The sequence below is a fragment of the Strix aluco genome, chromosome 16, assembly GCF_031877795.1.
Source record: "Strix aluco isolate bStrAlu1 chromosome 16, bStrAlu1.hap1, whole genome shotgun sequence".
Lineage (NCBI taxonomy): Eukaryota > Metazoa > Chordata > Aves > Strigiformes > Strigidae > Strix > Strix aluco.
In genome coordinates, this window is record NC_133946.1 from 6,082,065 (window position 1) to 6,104,590 (window position 22,526).

Sequence of the window (22,526 nt, forward strand, 5' to 3'; positions counted from 1 at the left end):
GTAGGCAGGATGACAACTTTATGAAGAAAATAAAATAAGCACAGAGTTATAGTATTTTTATACATATATATTCTAATAAAAACTTTTAAAAAAAGCACATAGTGGGGTCTATTTTTGCCAGTTTCACATACTTCAGGAATGAAATACGGACCCACAAATTGTTCCATTTTTGCTAATGGCTCGCCAAAAATCAAAGTAATAGAAAATAAATTCCCCAATGCGCTGTAAGTAAAAATACATTTTAAAAGGTAGAAAAATGCCAGATTTTGAACATACAGGATTTACTTCAGGAATAATGGCTGTCAAATACATTTCACTCAACAACATTTCAGTGTTAGCTGAAAATTTCTTTACCAATCACAAAAGCGATACCCAAGAAGCATGAACAAGAAGCTGGTAAAGTAACATGAAGCCCATCTAAATAAACTGCTACACCAACAGCAACAGATGCACCCAATAGAATTTCTCCACAAAATACATGTTTTTCTAGCTAAGATTATAACCAGAGCTGATGCTTTCTCTGTAGCTCGCCAGGTTGTTTCTGTTGACTAAGGCAAGTATATTTTTTGCTTCTGAGGTACCCTTCTTGCAACCAGCATCTGAGCACATGGCAACCTATAGCAGCAACAACTTTGCATCAGACAATTCATACACCCGGCTTGGCACATGCATAGGATTTGTGAGAGACTTAGCAGGTTTTTGAAAGCTTCCCTCAACTTCTCTGTTTCTCAGGATGGTCCTGGATCGGTCAATCTGTGAAACTTTGAAAGTTGCCATTTAGAAGGCCACAATTTGCACCACCCCACCCCAGCCCCCCCATAAATTCCTAGCCATTGACACGTCACAAGGCAAGCACAGCCTTTTCTTCCCCAAGCTTTTATCAGTGCTGATGTGAGACAGAACGGTTTGCTCTGTGTTCACACTCTGAGCTTCTCCCTCCATGTGCGCATCAGTAAACGTGAGAATGTCCACAGCAGAGCACTGCCTGCAAAAATAAGTTACCTGAAGAGGTGTGGAGGTGTGTCTCTTAATGCCTTACTTGGATTCTTCATGAGTTAACTCACAGGCTGAGTGGCAAAGAAAATTTAAGTAAGCTCTCTATGACTGTTCCAGCTGCATTACTTATTTTTTTCAGAAAACGTTGTCATCTGCTCTTCAGTACCATCATCTCTTTAATAAATTCAGAAAACAATATATATTTTGAGAATCTCCAGAACACCACAAAAAAAAGACCAAGTCAGCTTAAACTTAGGGCTAATTTCTGCATTAAAAAAAAAAAGAAAAAAACAACAAAGAAAAAAAGACCCCCCTAGGGATGCAATATTTAAACACAACAGGAGAAGCTATTGGATCAAAAGAGCTGCTACTCATCCTTTTAAAGCTCTCAGCTTAAAACTCCTGAGTTTTCAACAATAAAAAGGCCTTTACTATTTGAAATAGACTGTATAAACCCAAAGAATCTTCATCTCTTCTAATTAAATAAGTTTTATGCGATAAAAAAGGAAAAGCAGAAAAAAAGATAAGATTGCAAAGAGGATTGCAATACAGTTTTCATTGTTTTTAAAGAACTATTTTGAATGTAAAACTTTAAACTGCTGGATAACACTAAACACTGAGTTCTTGCAGGCACTGGAGGTTTATAAAAGCCATTTAATTTGTCAGCTCTGACTCAAAATTGATACATTTAACGGATACATTTAATATATACATTTGCTTAAACCAGCCAAAATGATGTACATCAAATTCTAGACTTAAATGTCCTAAAAGACTTTTGTACTGGCCTCACCAAACCTACTAAAGATTGACCATTTTACTAAACATGTGAGCTTACACATAGACCAGACTCAGATGTACACATTTTCTTTTTGAAAAAGAACATTTAAAACCTTTTATAATCAATGTTACAGAGCAAAACTCTGAATTTATTTCAATTTCAAATATAAAAATGTTTGTATTTTGCTGAAACAAATCAGTGGAGATATTTATCAAAATATTCATATTTATCATATGAAAGTTTAGTGCGTATTTTAAAGAACCGTGGTCATGTTGCATTAGGTGACAACTTACAGACGGGGGTATCGAGCGGAATGAGTTACACTGTAAATCTCCACAGGTCACATAACCTGCTTTGAAAAGTAAGCACTCTGCAAACATTTACTCTCTTGGTGTCCTGCATACGTTGGGATAGCTTGAGCTTGACTAAAAGTTTGCTACTGTAAATAGAATAGCCAAGCTGCTTAAAGCATATTCGAGAAGCTGTGTTTTACACTACTACTACTACTACTACTATTTTTCTATTAGGACTTGAATACTGCTCTCATATAGCAAAAAAACTAGCATGGCCTGCCATTTTAGTTTGTTTACTGATGTTTACACTTCATGTTATAACCAATGACTCAGAAAGTGGGTAAGCAGAGACTAAAACTCCTTTTAAGAAGCATCTGGGCACAAATGGAACCGTGTGACATCTTTGGCACCTCCTTCTAAATGGGTGAGATTCAGAGAGAAAGGAGAGACTGGACGTGAATGAAACCCTCAGGCACTTCTAGAGCTTGGTCCATCCCAGAAATGCTCTATGGTTTGCTGTGACAGTGGGCAGACAGGACTCGGTGACTCACATCTGGCCCTTTTCGCTCTTGTGTTGCTCTATCTAACTCTAGTGGCAAGGAAAGTATCACAAAGAAATTTATTTTTAAGAGCCACAACCTGTCATACATTCTAACTTGACAACGTACTTGAAAATAACACCAAGTAGTTCCACTGAAGTTAATCAATGTTTCATTTTTTTCAGGCAGATCTTCAAAGATACTGGGGATCTAAAGGTGCAAACTGACATCTAAAGTATCCTGCTAGGAGCTACACCTCGCTGCCTTTAGCAAAAGCGAGCTGCCTGGATGGTCCAGAGGTTCTGTAAACACATACCTTCACCAGACGTTTCCCGGGTGCTTCCAGCGCTCTCATCCCAGGTGACTTATGTTGACCCACCGCATCACTGAGTAACTTACCGACTGGATGGTTTGCAGATAAAAGTACAACTGAACGCGAGTAGGGTTCAGACCTCAAATGTACATCAAACAGCTTCTCCTCCAGTGCCATGACTTTCTTAAAAGGGCTTACAAACTCAAAAAAATCCACCCTACACGCTCTTCTGTATCATCACTTTTAATGAAACTTGCTTACCTCTTGAGTCTGTAAATTTTTATTTGTTTTAACTAAAAAGCACGTTATTTCATTTGGCAGGATCTACATACTTGCAATTTTTTGCTGAAAAGACAAATTACAACAACATGTTTTAAATCCAGAGCATCTCAAGCAGAACAATAAAAGAAAAAAATATGCTTTAACATTGCTTTCAAATATTTATTAAAACAACATATGAACTTTTTTCACCCCAACAGTGATTCTGCCTGCAGTATCTGTAACCCAGTAGCCATATTACCCCCAACTGACAATTAAATAGTAGTGAGTCTAAAAACCCAAACAGTCCTCCTCCTCCTTCCCACTAGGCACTTTTGCTATTGTCTAGGAGCACAAATAACTTTATTAATAGCTTTGCTAGCAAAAGTACTAAGGCACCGACAAGAAATGTCACTGTGCTGGCACAGACACAACCTTTTTGTCTGCTTTAGAAACGCGCTCTACAAAAACCTGGCTCTCAAATTTGGGATCTGAAACTACAACCGCCACTAGGGCTCCTTCTTCTTACTACAAAAATCCGCATCAGCATTTTCAGGATCTGACATAAGCCTTTTTGGCTGGCTCTTGGGGTTACGATAGCTTAAGAGTCACAGATAAGCAAGCCTGGAGGAGTACAAATCCTGCCGGAACAGTTCCCGTCTTTCAAAACGCAAACGGAAATCACAGCTTTGAGTTACGTAGTAGAACAATGTTTAACGTGCGTAGAATACATACCGTTACAAAAGGTTAAGGAAGTTAACAGAGGGCCAGAGGTTTCACCCTGAAGGGCAGTACCAACAAAAGCAATTGAAGCATCTGCTGCACGCGAGTCCGGCCGCGGCTGGCGAGCACCGCGGGCACCCCGGCTGCGGCAGGTGAGCCGCGGGAGAACCGGCGGCCGTAACCCGACGGCGGGGCATCGGAGGCGAGAAAGCGTGCTCCGCTTGGACCCGAAGACGAACGGCGTACCGCGGGCTGGTTTTTTTAAATATGGGATATTAACTTAAACATACCTCCCGGCTTACAGAAGCGCGCTATCTGTTTAGGAAGTCACGTGTAATAAATAAGTTTTTCCAGGGTGAAGGAGGTGTTTGCGCCAGGAGGTGCCTCCTCCAGGCAGAGCCCGGTGCCGCGTCCTCCGGGGGGCCTGGGTCGCCGCTGGCCCTCGCCGCCGGCGGGCGGTGGGTCCCGGCTCAGGCGCGGAGATAGTCGTTCTTGAGGCGGCTGAGGCGGGCGCCGTGGCTGCGGACGGTGAGGGCCAGGAGGTCGTGCTTGTCCCGCAGCCCGCTGGAGATGTGGCGCGTCTCCCGGAGCAGGGCGCGGGCGTGCAGCAGCAGCCCCAGGAAGCTGTCGCCCAGGCGAGCCTCCTCCCGGCCCCCCTGCTCCTGCCCCTGGCGGAACTTGCCCTCCAGCTCGCTCAGCGACCGGTCCGAGCTGGAGTAGGCGTCGCTGATCTGGGCGGACTCGCGGCGCAGGTAGGTGCTGTAGCTCTCCTCCCCGTCCAGGTCGTAGGAGATGCTCTTGCCGATGCCCTCCAGCACCCGGCCCGCGTCCTCCACCTGCCGGCCCAGCACCGTCAGCTCCTCCCGCAGGCTCAGCCCCCCGCCGCCCGCCGCCGCCGCGCCGCACCGCCGCTGCTCGCTCACCCTGAAGAGCAGCTGGCAGCGCTCGGGGTCGTCGTTCTCCTCGTAGTCCCCGTCGGGGACGAAGTAGTGGTGCAGGGTGCCGTTGGACATCTCGGGGTACAGCGGGCCCTCGAAGTACCCGCGGCAGAGGCTGCAGAGCCAGCCCAGCCACAGCAGGCGCAGCGCGGCCGGCATGCTGCGGGCAGCCTAGGGCCGGGCGGCGCCGCGCTGCCGCTGCCCCCGCCCCATCGGGCTCCCCCGGACCCCCCCGACGCTGTCGCTGCCGCCCGCGGGCACGGCCGCCTCCGCGCCGAGACGGGACGGGCGGGCGGGCGGCGCTCTGGGGGCGGCGGTGGTGGCCGCAGCGCCTTTAAAAGCCGGGCTGCCCCGCCGAGGAGGAAGCGGCCCCCGCGCCGGGACGGGCCGCCCCCCGCCCCGGGCACCGGGCCCCGGCGGGCACCGCCCCCGGGCATCGCCCCCTCGGGGTGGGAAGGGGGGGAGACACGGACACCTTTCTCCCCTTAATAGACCACCCCCCCCCAACCCGGGATTGCTCCGCTTGTCTGGTTTTCCCCTAGGAAGGACCGCTTTGCGAATACTCTGATTTTCGCCCCAAACGCGGGGCAGAGGGAGTTCGCAAAGCTGCACACGCGCTCAGGCGCTCGGGCCGCGCGGTTTGTCACCGAGGAAAAACTTGAAAAAAGAGGCAAGTTCCCGCATATCTGCGATATCTGTAATATATGTAGTATATGAAATGCAATATACTTTGTAATGCAAGAAACCTTGGCAGGGTAAAGCTGGGGAAACGAAACACAAAATTTATTCTCAAATAAAACGTCAGATGCATTTGAGGAAAATCCAAATCGAGTTCATCCTACAGGGCTGGCTGTGTAAAATTTTAAGCGTTTCTCTTTCATGAAAGAATATTCTGCGAATCCAGTAGTTAGATTACAGCCGGCTTGAACCCTGCACTCAGCTAGTATAAATCCAACCTTACTGTGTTTGAGTTGTTAAATCAAGGTGAGATCACAAAAAGAAAGGGTCTTTAAAGTTACCAGCTCCTTTCACATCATCTTTCCTCTTTCATGGAAAAAATCACCAGCTAGCAGATTATACCAAATCCTGCAGTCATCCAGAGTTAAAACTCACACTGCTGTTCTTGAGGGCTTTGCACGCAAAAACGTTTGTATCACTTCTTTAATGTAAGTATTTTAGCTATCATCCTGATACTTTCTGCCTGTTGTAAATAATTATGATGCTTACAGTTAACTTTCTTGGGAAATAGGCCAGATGCTTATGCTGTATCTCTGCTTTTTTTCACTATTATGCTGGGCATGGTAGGTTAGAGCCTTTATGGGGCTCTACCGTTTTTGCTACCTTGACTTTAACACCTGCATTTCAAATGCAGAGTCTTGAGCCCCTTCCCTCACAGTGGCTTCATTCTGTAATCATAAGCTATCCTGCCTCTAGCAAATAGCTAGGAAGCAAATAGCTGCTGTAGAGCCCAGCTGTTTTTCTCAAGCTCAAGTGTGCTGAGCTCCACAAGCTGCTCCTTTCTTTGCTTGCAGTTCCTTGAGAGGCTCCAGCGAGGCCCCTAGCTCCACAGGTCTAGTTTCGGTGGCCGGCTGCTGATTGTGTTCCCAGGTGCCCCCGCTACCAACAGGTAGGTCAATAGGTTCCTGGGAGCTCAATGATGGGCTTAAACCTACGCGGCCAGGCCCTTTAAGGTACGACACAGCAGCCCCATATGCAAGTTCTCACTGTCAGTGTGGCCTTCAATACTTAACGATAACCTGTGCTATCACCGTTCCCAAGTATTGACTTTAGAGCCTACTGAAGCGCTTTACGTAAGCGCAGGAGGTCATAAGACTAGCAACACCAAGAAACAAGAGCAAAAAATAACCCAACCACTCAGCCAACCAACAAAAGCCTAACCCAGAGACACCAAGGATAATAGATGAACCCTTCACTTACAATGGCTTTAAGTAGACTTTCCAAGCCCCAGAGTCAGTTAAGACCATGCACACATGCACCTCAAGGTGAGCAATGTTTGCAGAGTCCAGGCAACTTCTTTTGCACTGAGAACCCAGGCCAGACAAGCTATCCAAACAGAAACACTCCACACATTTGGAAACACTTTAAATTTGTAATTAAGTTCAGAAAACACTCATAGAAATAGGTTGGATTAGGCTAAGCTTTTGTGCTTCAGCTTTCTATAAAGGGTTTAAAGCTTATTCAACTGAGCCTGCTTGGCATTTGTCCTTGGTCTGTGTTTGCCAACAAGGGCTCTTTCAAACAATTTTATTCCCAGGACGCTCCTCTTTCACCTAATATTTTATTTGGTTCCCAATTCTTTGCCAGCCATAGTACTTTATCTGCATAAGTTTCCACCCCAGCTGGTGTTACTGCCAGTTGACTGGTTTGGCTGATACTTGGGTTGTGGTGGACTCCACTTTTGAGGTCTCTTCATGGAAGTACTCCGCTGTAAATCACTCCACTATGGCTTTGTCAGCATGGTTATGCTTTCACCAGTGCCACAGTGGGTAAAAAATTCAGCCTTAGTAAATAATTTTTCTCTGTCTCTTGATACATTAAGAGGTGTCTGTCGCTCCCTGCTGCAGCTGTCCACTCCCAGTCACTGCTGTTTTCAATCCAACATGCATTATCCAAGTTTTAGTTAAATTTTACATCAAAATAGTCTTTCCCCAAGTAACCCACTTGGAATGTCTGCTTCTGAAGGAAGTCTGCAATACGGGATTCGCAATCTTGGTGACTCAGTGGGCACAGCTTTGGTAAAAGCTGGAACTTGCTGAAAGATACACAACAGCCTGATCTGAGGCACTACCTCTTATGGTTCAGGATTACAATGCAACAGAATCCTAAATTTTAACTGCAAAGCATCAAACAATGGAAAAGATGTAGGCTCACACCGACAGAACAACACTGTGCATGAGTAGCCATTATTCGTTCCAAAATCACATCCAAAAGACAAAAGTCTTAAGACTGCAGTGAGATAATCTAATACGAATACCCTTAAACTGTCCATAAAACCATGTGCGTACAAATGAAAATCAGATTTTTTTTTTTTTGAAAGACACACACTGAAAGTAACAATTACCTTTATCCATCAAGACCTGGGTTGAAGGGTCAGACATTTCCATCACAGTTAGCAGCAGCAGGAACACCAAAGCAATGGCTGAAATAACAACATAAAAATCAGTGTCAGTTTTCAAAAGTAATTTCTGGCATTATCTGGAAGGCACAGAGGGCAATAAAACTGAAGGAGGACAGAAGGGATTTTCTCAGGAATACCAAAAACGCAGGGTGGGGAGAACCAGGGAGGAGAGCAAACCGTTTTCTGCTGAACGTTGCATTTTCTGCTGGGAACCCATAGGGGTAGTTGTATGAGATCAGATATCTGGGGAGCTTTTGGGATGCATCCAAGAAACAGCTGCTCCTTGTGGCATGCTCCCATGAAGGCCCTCATTGAAATCCTGGCATTGTCAAAAGGCCCATTGATTTCAGCATGACAGTATTTTATGCTCTGTGCCTGCTCAAGCATTTAAAAATTCCTTTTGCATAAAACGAGGAAAAACTACTGGAAACAAAAATAAAGCAGCATACTGATACTGTCTTTTTACAAATACTTGGCACGATATACTCTGCTGTGGTAAAGCCATTGTTTTTCCATTGAACAGCATTAGGTTTATAGTACTATAAAGAACTGCAGAATTTACTCTGTATAACCTCTGTGCAACAGCACCAAAACCAGCCTAAGAACAGAAATTGCCTATGAACTGATGGCAAATACGCAGCTCAGCACTGGATTTCAGGTGATGCTTTGCATAATCTTCCTCTGCAAGCAGTGCTTCATCTTTGGTTCTTGGCTCACACGTGCTTGCTATTTCTGTCGCAGATGATGGTAAACTCTGCAGCATCAGAATGTTTCAGATGTGAATGGCCATTAATTTGGAGAACAGATATATGTTATATGGTCCTAAAGGCCCCACAGGCTTTAGGGTATAAATGTTTTTTTTCTGACTACTGGCTTCTGTTTCCCTGCTGTGAACTGTTCTATAGCTTGACATAAAGATACCTTGTTTAAACATGAGACTAACAAGTATGTGTGTGTAATTTCTAATTGTAGGGTGTAGTACTAAATGCTCAAATGGCATCAAGTTAGGTGGGCATGAAATAGCCCAGGAAAGAATAATGCCATTTTTTGGTAGGAAAATTGCCATAAGAATATACCAGAAATTCTTCAGAATAAAAAAAAGATTTGTCAAATGAAACTTTTATAAAGCACTTAATATTCATTCAGTATAACTTTAGGATACAGCAGACATTAGGAATGAATATGCTGAAGGATGAACTGTACTGAATGTTTCAGGGACCAGCATGCTTATCTGTGATTACACTGAAATTTTGAATTTCTCAGAAAGGCGAGCTTAATTCAAGAACAAGAGATTTCTCAAATACAAATTTGTAGAGAAAACAACACTGTTGTTAGCTTATGTTTAAAGCTGGTGGATTCTGATAAACCTTTTCTTGACAGATTTCAGGCTGAAACCACAGCTGTGTCTGGGCATGAAGTCCTCCGAGTCCTTTAGCACTGGCCCTTCTTGGATGAGCAATACAGAAAACTGAATTCAAAAAACATGAGTACCTGTAGGAAGTATTGCGTATAAAGCTTAATGAGAATGCAACTAATAGAGTCTTCCGGCTGGTTATCTCGGAGGAATATGCAATTAGTATTGAATCTACTTCAGCTTTTAGCCAACACCAAAATGAGCTCAACCTTGGCAGAGAAATACAGAAAAAGATTTTACCACAGCCCCTCTCTGTTGTGGGTGCTGGTTTACTTTATGTAAATATAATCCCCTAAAGCAGAAAATTGAGGATGTGCTCAGGTTATTTTTGAAAAGAGAAGGGATGTATCTGGATGCTTCCTAAGTAGGAAATAACTTAAAAAAAGAGATGAAGAGGGATGAATATTTACTAGTATTATACTAGTGCAGTTCCTGTCTGTCGATGAAAAACCTCGAACCCCAAAAGGGATATCACTAGTATGCCTTCAGCAAGGTTCCTGAAGTGGAAATAATAACGCTTCCTCGGTGGAAATGAAAACACTTTAAAGAGCGTCACCATTGGCCAGCACATGGAGAAGTTTTCCCATTACTGTAAATGTGGTTTGTTACAGAGACAGCATATCATGCTGTTAAAATGTTGGTTTGATTTTCAGTCCTTTCTGTGTTATAAGGCTGTATGTGAAAACTTCTACTTTGCAGATGTTACAGAAACATAGTTCACTAATTATTCATGATAACACATTCTCCTTGCCTCTAACCCGTTAGGAGTAAAATAGGATGTATTTTAGGATTTTGAAAAAATCCACAACTTCTCTTTCCTTCTCTGCCTCTCTTACAAAATAGAAAAAGCTTAAAACCTGACATGTTCTGCTCACGCAGGGTTGGAAAAGAATTTGAATAAAGAAGAAATCTGGTGGGGAAACGCTGATGTCATTTCCGATGGGATTAATCCATTCATACAATTGCTCAGGATTTGCAGTCCTGTGATCTAATATATTCATTTAAGGCAGGGTCTTGAAAACATCTACATTTTCTGAAAGGTGAATTTCACCAGGCCTATTTTCTAGGCTGGTTCCGCTACAATTTAAGCAGATTTTACACTGTAAAATTTCCAGTTTTGCCACCTTTGTAAGGATGGTATTTTCTGATTTACACACATAATCTTAGGGGTGTGTAGATCAGGGGTGAATTCCTGAATAAAAGCTAGATCTTGACACATTTTATATGGATTAGTCATCAAATTTCCTCTTCTCACCAGTCCTTTAAAGTCACTGCTCATGAATTTAGAGTGGGAGCCTACATGTTCAGGCTAACCATCTGCATGCAGTTTTATTAAACATGTCTCCGCAGTGGTTTAGCCTTTCTATTCTCTGCCTCAGATAAAACTGAAATATTTATAATACTATCCTTTGTGCAGATAAAAGTGAGAGAAGATGGAAAATGACACAAAAAATATTCCTAGCATTTAACTGGTTTAATCTCCTCGCACCCATACCTTTTCCAATGTAGCAAATAAGGAATAAAACAAAACATGCTTCTATAATAAAATTCACTTGTATTCCCAGATCAGTTTTTTAGGAGTTGGAAAACATCCTTTTTATATCCTAACACATTCACTTGGATTTTTATTTAGGTGTTTTTAACAGTGTCTTAAATTTAAAACTAGACCGACTTTGTATTTGAGCAATGTAAGACCAAGCATATGGTTTCAATTGAAATATACCAAAATCTCCCTGTTAAAAAAAAAAAAATCATTCCCCTTAACAAACATTCTTATAAAATTCTACTTGAAGAAGCAGGTGAAGGGGTACTATTTACAGTCAGCTCTGTATTTATTTTTGTGCAGTCATGGTTGACTGTTCCCCAGGTTTTTAATGACTCGGTGCACACAGAGCACTCATTCAGCAGCCCTAACACTGTGTTATTCTCCCATGTCTGAGGTTGGTGCAGAATATCGATAGGGGATTTATTCCTTCTGCTACAATTTATGACTTTTACTCAGAATGGCACGGCTTAGGCACTGGCATTTGAGATGACTCGATTGTGACTCTGCAGGCCCTTCTGCAGAGGATGTGATGGGCACTGGTAGAACTCGCCTACGCAGCTTGACCTGGAGCCCCACTGCACTCGTTTGCGACAACTGACTTTGAACCAAAGCACACGGGGTGCTCTGCAGAGCTGCAGGAACACTGCCTGCCTGTTTCCACATTTACGGTCAAGAAGCAAAGACGTCTGATTGGCTTTAATGGAAAGAAGCTGGATTGAATAAAATTTGCGGGCTCATTTAGGCTTCAGAAATACTACAGCTCTTCCAGCTTGGTTGCCTTGGATGAGAAAGCCCCAGCCCTGCTGCTGGCATTCAGGGCCTCTGAACACCATGTTTGGTCTCACAAATCGGTTCATTCTGGTGCTTTAATCCCTCTGGGGGTTACTCTCCCAGAGCCCGTGCAAGCTGATCAACCTGCGTTTCCCTAGGGAACGTCTTGCTGAGGTGCTGGAAAGCCGGAGACAGCGGCGTGGTAGTGCTGTGGCAGACTGGGAGGATTTCCTCTAGGGTTAGACAGGTGATGTCCAGGTGTAAACGTGCTGAAGGATCTCAGCGCCCAAACCCACAGAAGCACAAAGAAGAGCAGCTTCCCTCTGGTAACAGAATAAATGCTTCTGTTTCACAGTAGGCAGCTTGGGAGGCATTCAAAACATTTTGCTATTCGGAGTCTGAAGAAGGTTCAACCAAACCAAAGCAATGCTGTGACAACTGTTTGAAATGAGAATTAAGAGGGTACATTCAAACCCGAGAAGTGTCTGGGAGGCAGGGCTGGACAACCCATCCTCTCTGCAAGAGTAACCCACAGGCAGAACACCTCTGTGGGTTAAATGGCTGCAGCGGGTGGTTTATTTGATGCAGAGGGAGCATGTCTACAGCTACGGGGTTGCATCTCCTTCCCCTCCTGCTTTTCTCCCAAGGAAGAGACTGCATAATCAAGTTTCCAGTATTAAATCTGCAGGTGGCAGCACAGTGGCTGAACAGAAAGGAATAGCAGGACCGTGTGGCCTCTTTCACCCCATTTACTAAATAGTTTAGGGCAGACACATTCAGAGACATAAATATTGCTTTGAAAAGAAGGGCAATGAATATTCCCCTTTCTGTCTCCCCTGTAGCACAGTGTGATATACTAGCAATAACCTCCGGGTAAGACCTGGCCCCTGGCACTGTGCCATACCTTTGCTGGGAGGTGGGATTTCACCCCTGTTTTCAAACGTGCTAAATCACTACTTTGTTGGCTTGTAATATATTTTGCAGGTTATGCTTCTGGAGTGGTATGGCATTGGACTTCAAAATCACTCTCTTTTTGTAGAAACTCTGCACATAGAACGATGGCAAGGGGTGACATATCCTGTGTTTTCTTAACCTCTTGTTGCACTGGAGTCATTTGCACGTCAATTTGATGAAGGAGTAGCTTACCACAAATAAAAACGCGGGAAAGAGCAGCAAAGAGTTTGGGTAATGAAACCATACAGGTTCTCCCTTACCTCCCAAAGCACCTTGTGCACAGTACAATTTTGAGATGTGCTTGACCTTCACTGCCCCAGGAAACGGTGCTTTCAGAGGGGCTGCTGGGTCAGGCTGCTGTCCAGGCACGGTTCTGAGGATTTGCCGCTCATGCTGCAAGCAAGAGGCATTGCCATTAAACGTACTTGTATGTTTTTATGTATTTATCTTTAAAGAACTACATTTTGCTCATTTTCTCCTATTGCTGATTTTTAAAAATACATCAAACATTTGAACTGATCCAACCCACAAAATATTGGGCCAAGCTCTCTAACATTACTCTGAATAATCATGGATGGTAGTTGGTTAATCTTTTGATTACATGTAAAACTGAATAATTTGAACTAACAAGGAGTCGCTGAGATGGATGCACTAACCAAAACATACTCAGACATCTATTAAAACTAACCTACCTTTCTTCTGAAGGAGTCCAGCTGGGATCGTATAGAACTATGGCCTGCAAACTCAAGCTTGTTTTGTGGTGGTTTCTCGCGTTCCTGAAAATGTATGCACAGGATTTTCGAAAGTGTTAAAGTGAGCAATGAGCATTATACTACAGCTTTTGGGAAGACTTGCAAGTTAAAAATCACACCTAGGACCACTAATTCTGTGGCAATAATTTGAATAGTATTATTTTCACATTGTAAAATCTTTTGTTTGTCTTATTCCATTTATCAATATTATTTTCACCCCTTTTCTTCTAAAAGGGATTGGTTTGCTCTTAATTCACTGTCAAAAGTGTGAGCACACCACTGAGAAGGGTTTCTGGCCACTTCTTGGTGTTTCTTCTGCTGCAGTGACAAAAAGGGAGTCCAAAGCTGCTTCAGCAAAAACGGAGAAAATAACTACCTTAGTAACTAAGATACTCAAAGAGACATTGAGGAATGCATTGTCTAAACAAGTTTTCTCTAACTCTTGCTGAAAGTGATGGGGACACTACCCATGCCTTTGGCAGGGAAGAGTCAAAGATGAATCTTGGAAATATTTTGCTCTATACTGTAACTGGCCTGCTTGCACTTGGCTTGCTTGCAAATTACTTGCAGACAGTAGCCTTTTCTCTTTTCTTTTTTTTTTGAGCTGCGAGTCATCTGGGAATTAGCACAATGAATAACACAGGAACCATTAGTTGTTTCTGGAAACATAAGTTTCCAGAAATGTTAGGCATTTCCAGGTATGAGTAGTAATTCCTAGATTGTTCATTGTAAATCATCTGGAATTAACACAAAAAAGAATTTACTATTGTTAATCAAATTATGGCCAACATAATGCTTTCTAACAGTTCTCCTTGACCACCAACTGCTTGGTACTAGTTATTGATACATGATGACTAGCCTTGGGACAAAGTTGTTGCATGAGAAAAATCATCACGGGAAAGAATACTTCTGGTCCAAATTTTCAGCAGAGGTTCATTTCTGCTGAGGTGTGCAAAAGAGTTGGCATTTACATATGGTTTTGGTTATCAAACATTTTCAAACAATTAGCTGGATGATATGATTAGGAACAGCCGAGTGATTAAAAAATTTTCTTAACTAATGCAAATAAAAAACTTCATTGCCTCACATGTACAACCATAATGATAAAAAAAGTAAATTAAATCTAATTTGGAGACTAAACTATCTGCACTGAGGCTCTTGTATTCTGTTGCTTTCCCATTAAAAATTCCATTTTCATCTCTTCATCACATATATAAACCTGGGACTCTTAACTGGATATATAGTCACACATAGTAATGCAAGAGCAATCCCCTCCAGACATCGTGACTTTACCAAGTTACTTCACTGGTTACCAAAAATCTTTTTTGTCCAGATGTTACAGCAGTAAATATGTTGGAAGCGGAATGCATTAGCAAATAAAAACGTGTCTGATCTCTGGAATGGCACAGAATATTCTCTTTCATCATATTCCCCATGTCTATTAGAAGCAGAAGGGTTTGTAGGTGAAGTAAGACTGTATGAAGAAAACCATATCCCACTTGTTGAAGATAATACATAACAGTTACTAAACAGGATCTACTAATGTGTGGAATGCGGATACCAGTTCTGATGTAAGCAGACAGGACTTTTAAACCTTGAAATAATGCCCCTAGAAACATCTAAATTTTAGCAGTTCTCAGTGGTTTCCCCAAATTCACACTTCTGGGCACTACTATCAGCATCAGCAGCTGTGGGATCTGTGAGAGACAGCACAGGCATACCTTTCCAGTCCTACCTCCCCTCCTCTCTTGGACCAGATGTTGACAGGAAGCTCCACTGCCAAGTCCAAGACTCTGGATGTTGAAGATGACTCTTTGGAGAGAGCTGGTCCATGCTAGGGTTTGGGGGGGATTTGAAAGCAGGCAGCCTTAGCCAACAGATCTTCCAAGAGCCGCCAGTACAGGTTTCTGTGATGCTGTAACAAATCCAAAACAAGAGTTCCTCAGTACTCATCACCTGTAAATCAGCCATGGCAGTGAAAACCAGCAAAAGACAGCTGGACCTCTGAAAAAAGAGGACAGCAAAGAAAAGCTGGACAGACAACGTGAGGGTGGAGCTGTGCCTTGCCCAGCCAGGCAACTGTGTCTCTCTGCTTAGGAAGCAACATTCTGGGCAGCGTGTGATTTTGAGAGGAACATGTAGGGCATGGTGAGAACCATGGTAATAGTCTTTTTGAAGGACTCTATGGGAATTCTGATTTTTTTTTTTTGCAAAAGAATAAGCAATGTCTATCTAGTGACAATACTAGAAATATTTAAGGTTAAATCTTGGTCACATTGACATTAAAGAGAAAGCTTGAACTGACTTTGGAAAGGCCAGCATTGCACCTGTGCAGATTGCCATGTGAGAAAACCTTTTCAGTTACCTCTCGGCAGCTCCCCAACTCACACAGTCAGGACTCAGGACACATTCCCAGTCTCAAGGGGCTCTTCTAAAGCTGTGCTCACTACCTTCCATTTGTTGCTTATGTATTTTATGTGCCCGGTTAAAACCACATTGATCCCCACACACCGTGAGGTGATGGAGCACACAATGATGTGATAATTCCTATAGATTCATAAGGAGAAAAGAATGGACCTGCTTTTCCATCTGTACTTTTGGACAAATTAAGGCTGAAGGGCACATTTCTGTCTATACTTACCTGTATGCCCGTACACAGTCCTACCAAACTCGGCAGGGCTAGTTATATTCAGAAAGCGAAGCATATGCTGAGTGCTCACAAAACAAGGGTCTGAGAAAGCAGATGATTTCTGTACAGCCATCTGCACCAGCGGGTCACCCAGGTGAGCCAGCAAGTTTCAGACAACATGGGTGATCTCCTGAGAGGAAGTCTGGAAAATGGGTTGACCATATGTCCCTTCCAGACTTTTCAGCCCTTTCTCCCTTTCCCACGAATTGCTTTATATTTTTGAAGCCGTACCGGTCAATTTAAGGGTAACCCACAGTATAATCATAGAAATTTTGCTTTACCACCATGTCTTTTCTGTTTAAACCACATGTAATACTAGAAGCTTACCATATCAGAACAAAACATAAACAAGTATAAGCCAGAAAACAGTGAAAATAGCATTTTCTCACAATGACTATGAAGATGATAAAGACACGTATGGACAGAGATGCTTGCAAATTAGCAAAGATCAAAAAGAATGAATGTATGTCAGGAAAGTGTATTTTTTTCATTGATTTAATAGTGAGCGTTAACTAAATATTTTCTTTCAGGAAAAAAATCCATGTAAAAGATTAGCAGTTCAAATTGTTTAACAACTCCTGAGGCTGACAGCTGTTTAATATAATCAAAACACTGCCTTTCAGTAATGTAATCTACTAACAAACCACTCTCCAGGGTTGCTGCTACTTGCACCACTCACACATGAAAGAGAAAGTGTCAGATCTTTCCTGAAAGCTTTGCTGGATCCCAAGGCCCACTCGGATGCAAGCTTGGATGCTCCTATGCTGGCATAGGTCGGAAATGGAGCTTTGTCCAGCTGCTTGCTAGATTTGTTCTTGCTGTACTTAGGACAACTATAAAAAGCTTAAAGGCTTGTACAAACACATGGAGTCAAAAGTAGGTGTAAGTAGGAGTGGTAATACCTCTTTTCTCTTCTTCCACACTTCTCATCGCTGCCGCTGTGTCAGATCCCAGGCAGTGCTGCCCTCAGCGAAGTAACACACATAGCCTCTGTTTGGCACCCGGGGAGGTGAGGGAGAGGGGCAGCCCTGGCAGCCTGTCTCACTGCAGGGCATTTGAGCACTTGATCTGGGTTTAAATCCAGTTTTAAAACAGTTTCTTTGATCAGACTGAGTGCGATTCCTGCAATATATTATACTCTGGAATCATCTTTTGTTTTGCCATTAATACCTAACCTGATCTGGTATGCAGTTTGGGATATTTACCACAGAATCTTGGTGTGCCCTTAGTGTGTATGAGGCTGGTTACCTCCTTGAGAAAATATCATGACATCCAGGGAAGCAGTGGAAGTAGCAATTCATAGTTTTGGGGGCTTCAAGGCTATCTTATAAGTAGTCAGTGACACATTCTCTCTTGTTTGGCTCATTCCCTTGTAGAACACAGATAACAGTATATATGTTTTACCCTACCGGATTTTGCAAGGATTAGTTAGTGGTTTTTTTTATGCGTACACTTTGACTTTTGTGGACCGTATTTGGCAGTGGTATCATGGCAGCATAATTCCTTGTAACCACAGGGGAACTGTGACTTCTGCACCAAAGTTGCGTGGAGATGTATGCTGTGTGTTACAGCGCATACAGAGACCCAGCTGCTCCGTGCAGCACACCACTTAGAGGCATAGCAGTAGCTGTACAGCTGAAATATTTTCTTACCCTTTTCATAAAGTTTAAACCAGAAAAAAAAATAGGACTTAACTTCCTGCCATGACATCACTATGGAATATTTAAACCATACACATCTCCTCATTTTAAAGCCAACTTTCTCCTGCAGTTTGAACGCAATCCCTTTTATTTTGCTATAATATCTGAGGACAAGCAAATGTTCAGACAGCGCTTGCTACTAATCCATTCCTTGTGCTAATTCTTAGGCATGCACACAGCTAGAAACACTCTATAGCAGAAACTCTGTGTGTATATATATATATTTCCAGGCTGATAGTGCCAGTTCAGAGGCTGTCAACTTGAGTGCCTTGCAGCTCAGTAGGTAGCTGCCCCAGGCCTCCATTTCACCATAGTTTCTTATTTTAACCGCAGCCTTTTTTCCCCACCAGCAGACTCTCGTGCCTCTGTGCCAGCCTGGCAGCCCGGCTGTTGCCACCTGCGTGCCATGGGGCTGGCAGGGCTGCCTGGGTGCTCCCGCTCCAGTCCAAAGCCATCACTCCAGCTGTGCAACGGCCAGGCACCGGTGCAGGAGGAAGCCTTCAGCAGGCCCGTTTGCATTTGCAGCTCCAGCAGCTGTTCCTTGTCTCCTCCAGAAAGGCAGTGGGCCAGATCTGCCTGTGGTCAAGGCAGCTGGTTGGACCATGCTGACCTAAACCTCAAATGCCTTCACAGACCAGCCAAATCCTTAGCAGCCACATCCTGCTCTTAAACAGGACAAAGAACATGGAGAATGGTTGCAAACCCCATTCTGAGTTACTCTGCAGGAGAGGTGTTTCAGCAGGGTAGGAGTTCAGAGGGCCTTTAAAGATACACAGCACAGAGAGGAGCAGTTTTGTTCCTATTAATGCAAATTATAACACTTAGTTCACTGCTTTACTGAAGAAATTGAGGCCTGTATGAATTATCTTAGCCAGTCAGTTCCAGAGCTACTCAGAGAAGAGTCCATTTTAGAAAAAACACAAACAAAACTATAAACCTCAGCAGTAGTATCCATACTGTCACAGCAACTCTCCATGACAGGCTTGTGGCAAGGTCTGTGGAATTTAAATCATAATTATAATATTCATCCTTATACTATAAGGATGAAATTCAGGTTTGTCCCATAGCTACAACCGAGGTGTAGCTGGGTGTGCGTGTGCGTACGCCCAGCACACTTCAGGCATCAGCTGCTGGGGTGGTCCAGGATCTCCCCAGATCTCCACCCGTCTGCACAGAGGAGCCATTGGGCTGAGCTGGGGCAGGGAGTCAGCCCACAGCCCAGCACTCCACACACTGCTGCGGGACCTCTCCAGGGGCAAGTCTAGGAAGGGCCAGAAATCCTCCTGAGCAGCTCCTGCTGTGCAGAGCCCAGCTGACAGGCACCAGTTGCATGCTCCAGCATGCAGAGTAACAGTCCAGGTGGAGACCCGAGAAGTCACAGCAGCTGCCTGGAGCCCTTTTCTTCCTGCAGAACTGACCAAACCATGCACAGAGAATTACAAATACTCAGTAGAAGCTGCTCCAACAGATGCTCTCATAGGACAGTCTTTTATACATAGCTAATATAGTCAGATGATACTTAGCTTGTGCTTTAAGATAATACATAGAAACAGCTCATGTGTTTGCCAGAGCGGTCCCATAGGACCACAGCCCAGCTGGATATAAACGTGCAGCAGAACAGCAGCCTGGCGAGTCTCACCCGATCCAGCTGAAGATGCTGTTGCAAGGACTCTTGCAGTGGAGAATCCCACCACCATCCAGATGGCCACCAGCCATCCTCTTCATTTCCCCACGCCAGTGTCACCTGTGCAAGAGATCCTAATGAGTTCCTAACAAAAGCTCTTTCCACAAATGTCTGTGTAATGGGCAGAAAATAGCGGTGCTGAAAGTTTGCAGTTTCAGGAATTAACATTAGGCATCAAAATGCAGCCCAGAAAGCCCATTCCTTCATGCCTGTTCCACAGCAGGTGGGGTTCAGGGCTCCAATCCTTCTCAGCACTGTGTCAGCACTCACGAAGATAAGGTTTAGTGCTACAGGTCACGGAGAAATAAGCTGAACAGTTCTTCTTTGCCTTTTCCCCTTTGCATTTATCCAAGACAAAAACACAGTGGTCTCCAATCAAGAGTGGGGTGAGATTCACTGTTTTTTACCATCTTATAATTTCTCCTCTGAATTGCTAGGTGCTTTTCTCCCTGCACTACCTTTAGCACATGTGGCACAGATGTTGCTTCAGAGTGGAAATCCACTTGCTTATCTTCCTTAAATGATTATTTTGTGATTCTTCTTAACAACATATCTGTTCCAGGACAGTTAGCATATGCCTCTAGAAGAAGAAAGGACCTCAGTTTGTTTGGTCTCATCATTATTTAGGTGCAGCTGCATGCTGCACATCAACGATGTGATTCTTCTAAGATAGGAGCTAACAAAGATCAAGTTGTACTCTTCTTGCTGTATTTTTCTTGGACACTTGCTCTTCCTAGATAGCAGTGGGAAGCTGTCTTGAAATTGCTTACATATTCTGCAAATATGGCAGATTTCTCTGTGATCCTGAGCCCTGCCTGAAATGAAACATATAATTGAATTTTGAAATGATGGACGTAGTGGCATGAATCCAGTGATTTATGAGAACTGGAAGGGCGTCAGGGAAGAAACCCATCAGTTTAAAGAAAAAAACAACCTGCCACCAAGAGTTCAGCTGGACATGCACTTCCACCTATTTGCTTGCTGAAGGTACAAATCCTAGTCCTCGGGAGAGTTATCAGAATGATAACCTTGGAGACTGAAAGCCATTAGCTGATAAATCAGAGATTTGGACTCCTTGCTGGGGAAATCCATGGGATTACTGCTGTTTTTGCCAGCAGTCATAATGTACTGGGTTGCCATGTACAAGCACAGCTTCTAGACTTGTGTTATCTTGAGTACTGATAGCAGCTATTTGCAGCCAGATCTCAGCCCAAGATAAAGGTCGGGGTATTTACCTAACTTCACGCATGACACTGGAGATTGCAGTGAGTTCTGGACTGCAAAGCTACACTGCCAGCAAATAGTTACTGAACTGGCTGGTTCACAGCTAGCTCCTGCATCTGCACCAGATGCCACAGTGATGTTTATATTAATACAACTAGAAACACTGTTTCAAACTTGAAGCAAAGTTCTGTCCCAATATGGAGCAAAAAAGTATAAAGCTAGCCTGGAATTGGTGAAAGCATCCTCCCTGGAAATACCCTGTGGGATGGTAACAAGGGCAAGGTTAAGCATTTTGTCTTGCATGTGTTCGTTTGTTTTTTTTATTTTTTTTTATTTTTTTATTTTTTTTATTTTTTTATTTAAATGACAGCCACTATGGAAGGAAAAATATCTGAACAGTTTGTGTCACAGGGGAGCAGGGGAACTTTAGCCTACATGGAGATTTCCTTTATCGACAGCTGTTATCAGTGAACCAGAAGCAATGATGAGGTGATAAAAACCCAAGGCAGCCTTTATGGAGAGCACACACAGAGGAACCAGGCAGACTAAAAAAACCCAGCCTGTTACATTTAAACCATTTATAGAATGTTACCAAGGAACCCAGAGGAAAATTAAATCCCTGCATAACTCACTGAGCCAGAATCATGCTACTGAAAACCTGAAACCCCCCTAAAACCCAGCACTTGTTGGAACTGAACTAGTTGGAACCCCAGCACTTCTGACTTTTAAGCCCTTTAAAATAAAGTAGCTGAGAGGAACAAGGCAATTGTTAACAACAGCTCTAGCAGGTAACGACTGAAAAAAACATCCATCCCTTTGCTTCCAACTGGCTGAGACTACTTCTGAAAACATTGTGCTTTTTCCAATATACCTCAGAAGAGACTGAACAAGATTATTTCTCTGGTACTTGTATGTATGTAGGGAAAATGGGAAGAAAATTATTAAGCATTACAAATACAGTAGTTTAAGAGGTCTTCATTTAGCGTAGTCCTGTGCATTGGAGTAAGGTGACTCATTCACAGTGGATTTGCTGGATTTGAAAAGAATGGTGTCTGGGAAATCCGTAAATGTAACTCACTAGGATTTATTTTAATTAGGAGCTAGCCATTTCTGCTTTACCTATGCTGCTTGTCTTTTCCACTGAGCTTCTGATATTGCAGCCATCTAATAACTGAGTGCGACATCCCCTCTTATCATGGATTTTGTGTTGGCATAACCACAGCCTTACCAAGCCCAAAAGAGAGCATGAAGTACAAACCAGTTTAAACCCTGCGTACACTGAAGTGCTGGGAACGTGAAATGTGAGAAAACAGACTGATGTAACAGGTGGGCTGTTGATTACAATTCTTACTATCTCCTGATTTCTTATTTACTTTTTACCATCAAGTTCTGCTTATGAATAATACCTTGCAGCAGTAAGTTCTGGACAAACAATAAAAAATGACAGTCTCTGCCAGGAAGAACATATATACTAAATAAGAAACTCTAAACGAGCTCTCTGTTTAGATATGACTTCAGACATCTTTACTTCTTTGTCTCAAGACTAAAAAGTGAACTGACTTCAGTTTATTTCCCTAATAAGAAACTTTCTGCTTCTTGTTTTTTTCTACTGTGTTTGGTTTGTTTTGTTGTTTGTGGGGGTTTTTCGTGTGTGTGTAGAAAATGACTACTTAATCTTGTTTAACTGTTTAGTCTAAAATATTATATTTCTTCAAATGAGTCTTCCTTCCATTTCTTGCCTCTGACCAATATTTTGAATTACTGTACTGTGGCTTCAAGCTCATGTGACCACAAAATAAAGCTGAAGAGCTCTGG

General features: G+C 43.1%; 2 protein-coding genes across 3 annotated transcripts in view; one reads left to right on the top strand and one right to left on the bottom strand.

Annotated features, from left to right (window-relative positions):
- The window catches only part of LOC141931003 (uncharacterized), a 79,081-nt gene that overhangs the window by 8,089 nt on the left and 48,466 nt on the right, over positions 1-22,526 (top strand). The window contains exon 2 of the mRNA XM_074842608.1: positions 4,278-4,652. Within this exon, the coding sequence (XP_074698709.1) occupies positions 4,278-4,652 (375 nt within the window). The remainder of the gene's footprint in view (positions 1-4,277; positions 4,653-22,526) is intronic.
- FIBIN (fin bud initiation factor homolog) lies at positions 1,631-5,024 on the bottom strand. Of its 2 annotated transcripts, XM_074842437.1 has the most exons (2): positions 4,824-5,024; positions 1,631-4,736 (listed from the first exon to the last, which is right to left on the bottom strand). In XM_074842437.1, exons 1-2 carry the CDS (start codon positions 4,995-4,997, stop codon positions 4,371-4,373), a joined length of 540 nt encoding a protein of 179 aa, XP_074698538.1. In that variant the 5' UTR covers positions 4,998-5,024; the 3' UTR covers positions 1,631-4,370. The 2 variants fall into 2 exon arrangements, with proteins under 2 accessions (XP_074698538.1, XP_074698537.1); XM_074842436.1 differs by having other exon boundaries at positions 1,631-5,024.

Excerpts from the sequence above, each read along its gene's own strand:
- FIBIN (XM_074842436.1), bottom strand. The coding sequence starts at position 4,997 with ATGCCGGCCGCGCTGCGCCTGCTGTGGCTGGGCTGGCTCTGCAGCCTC.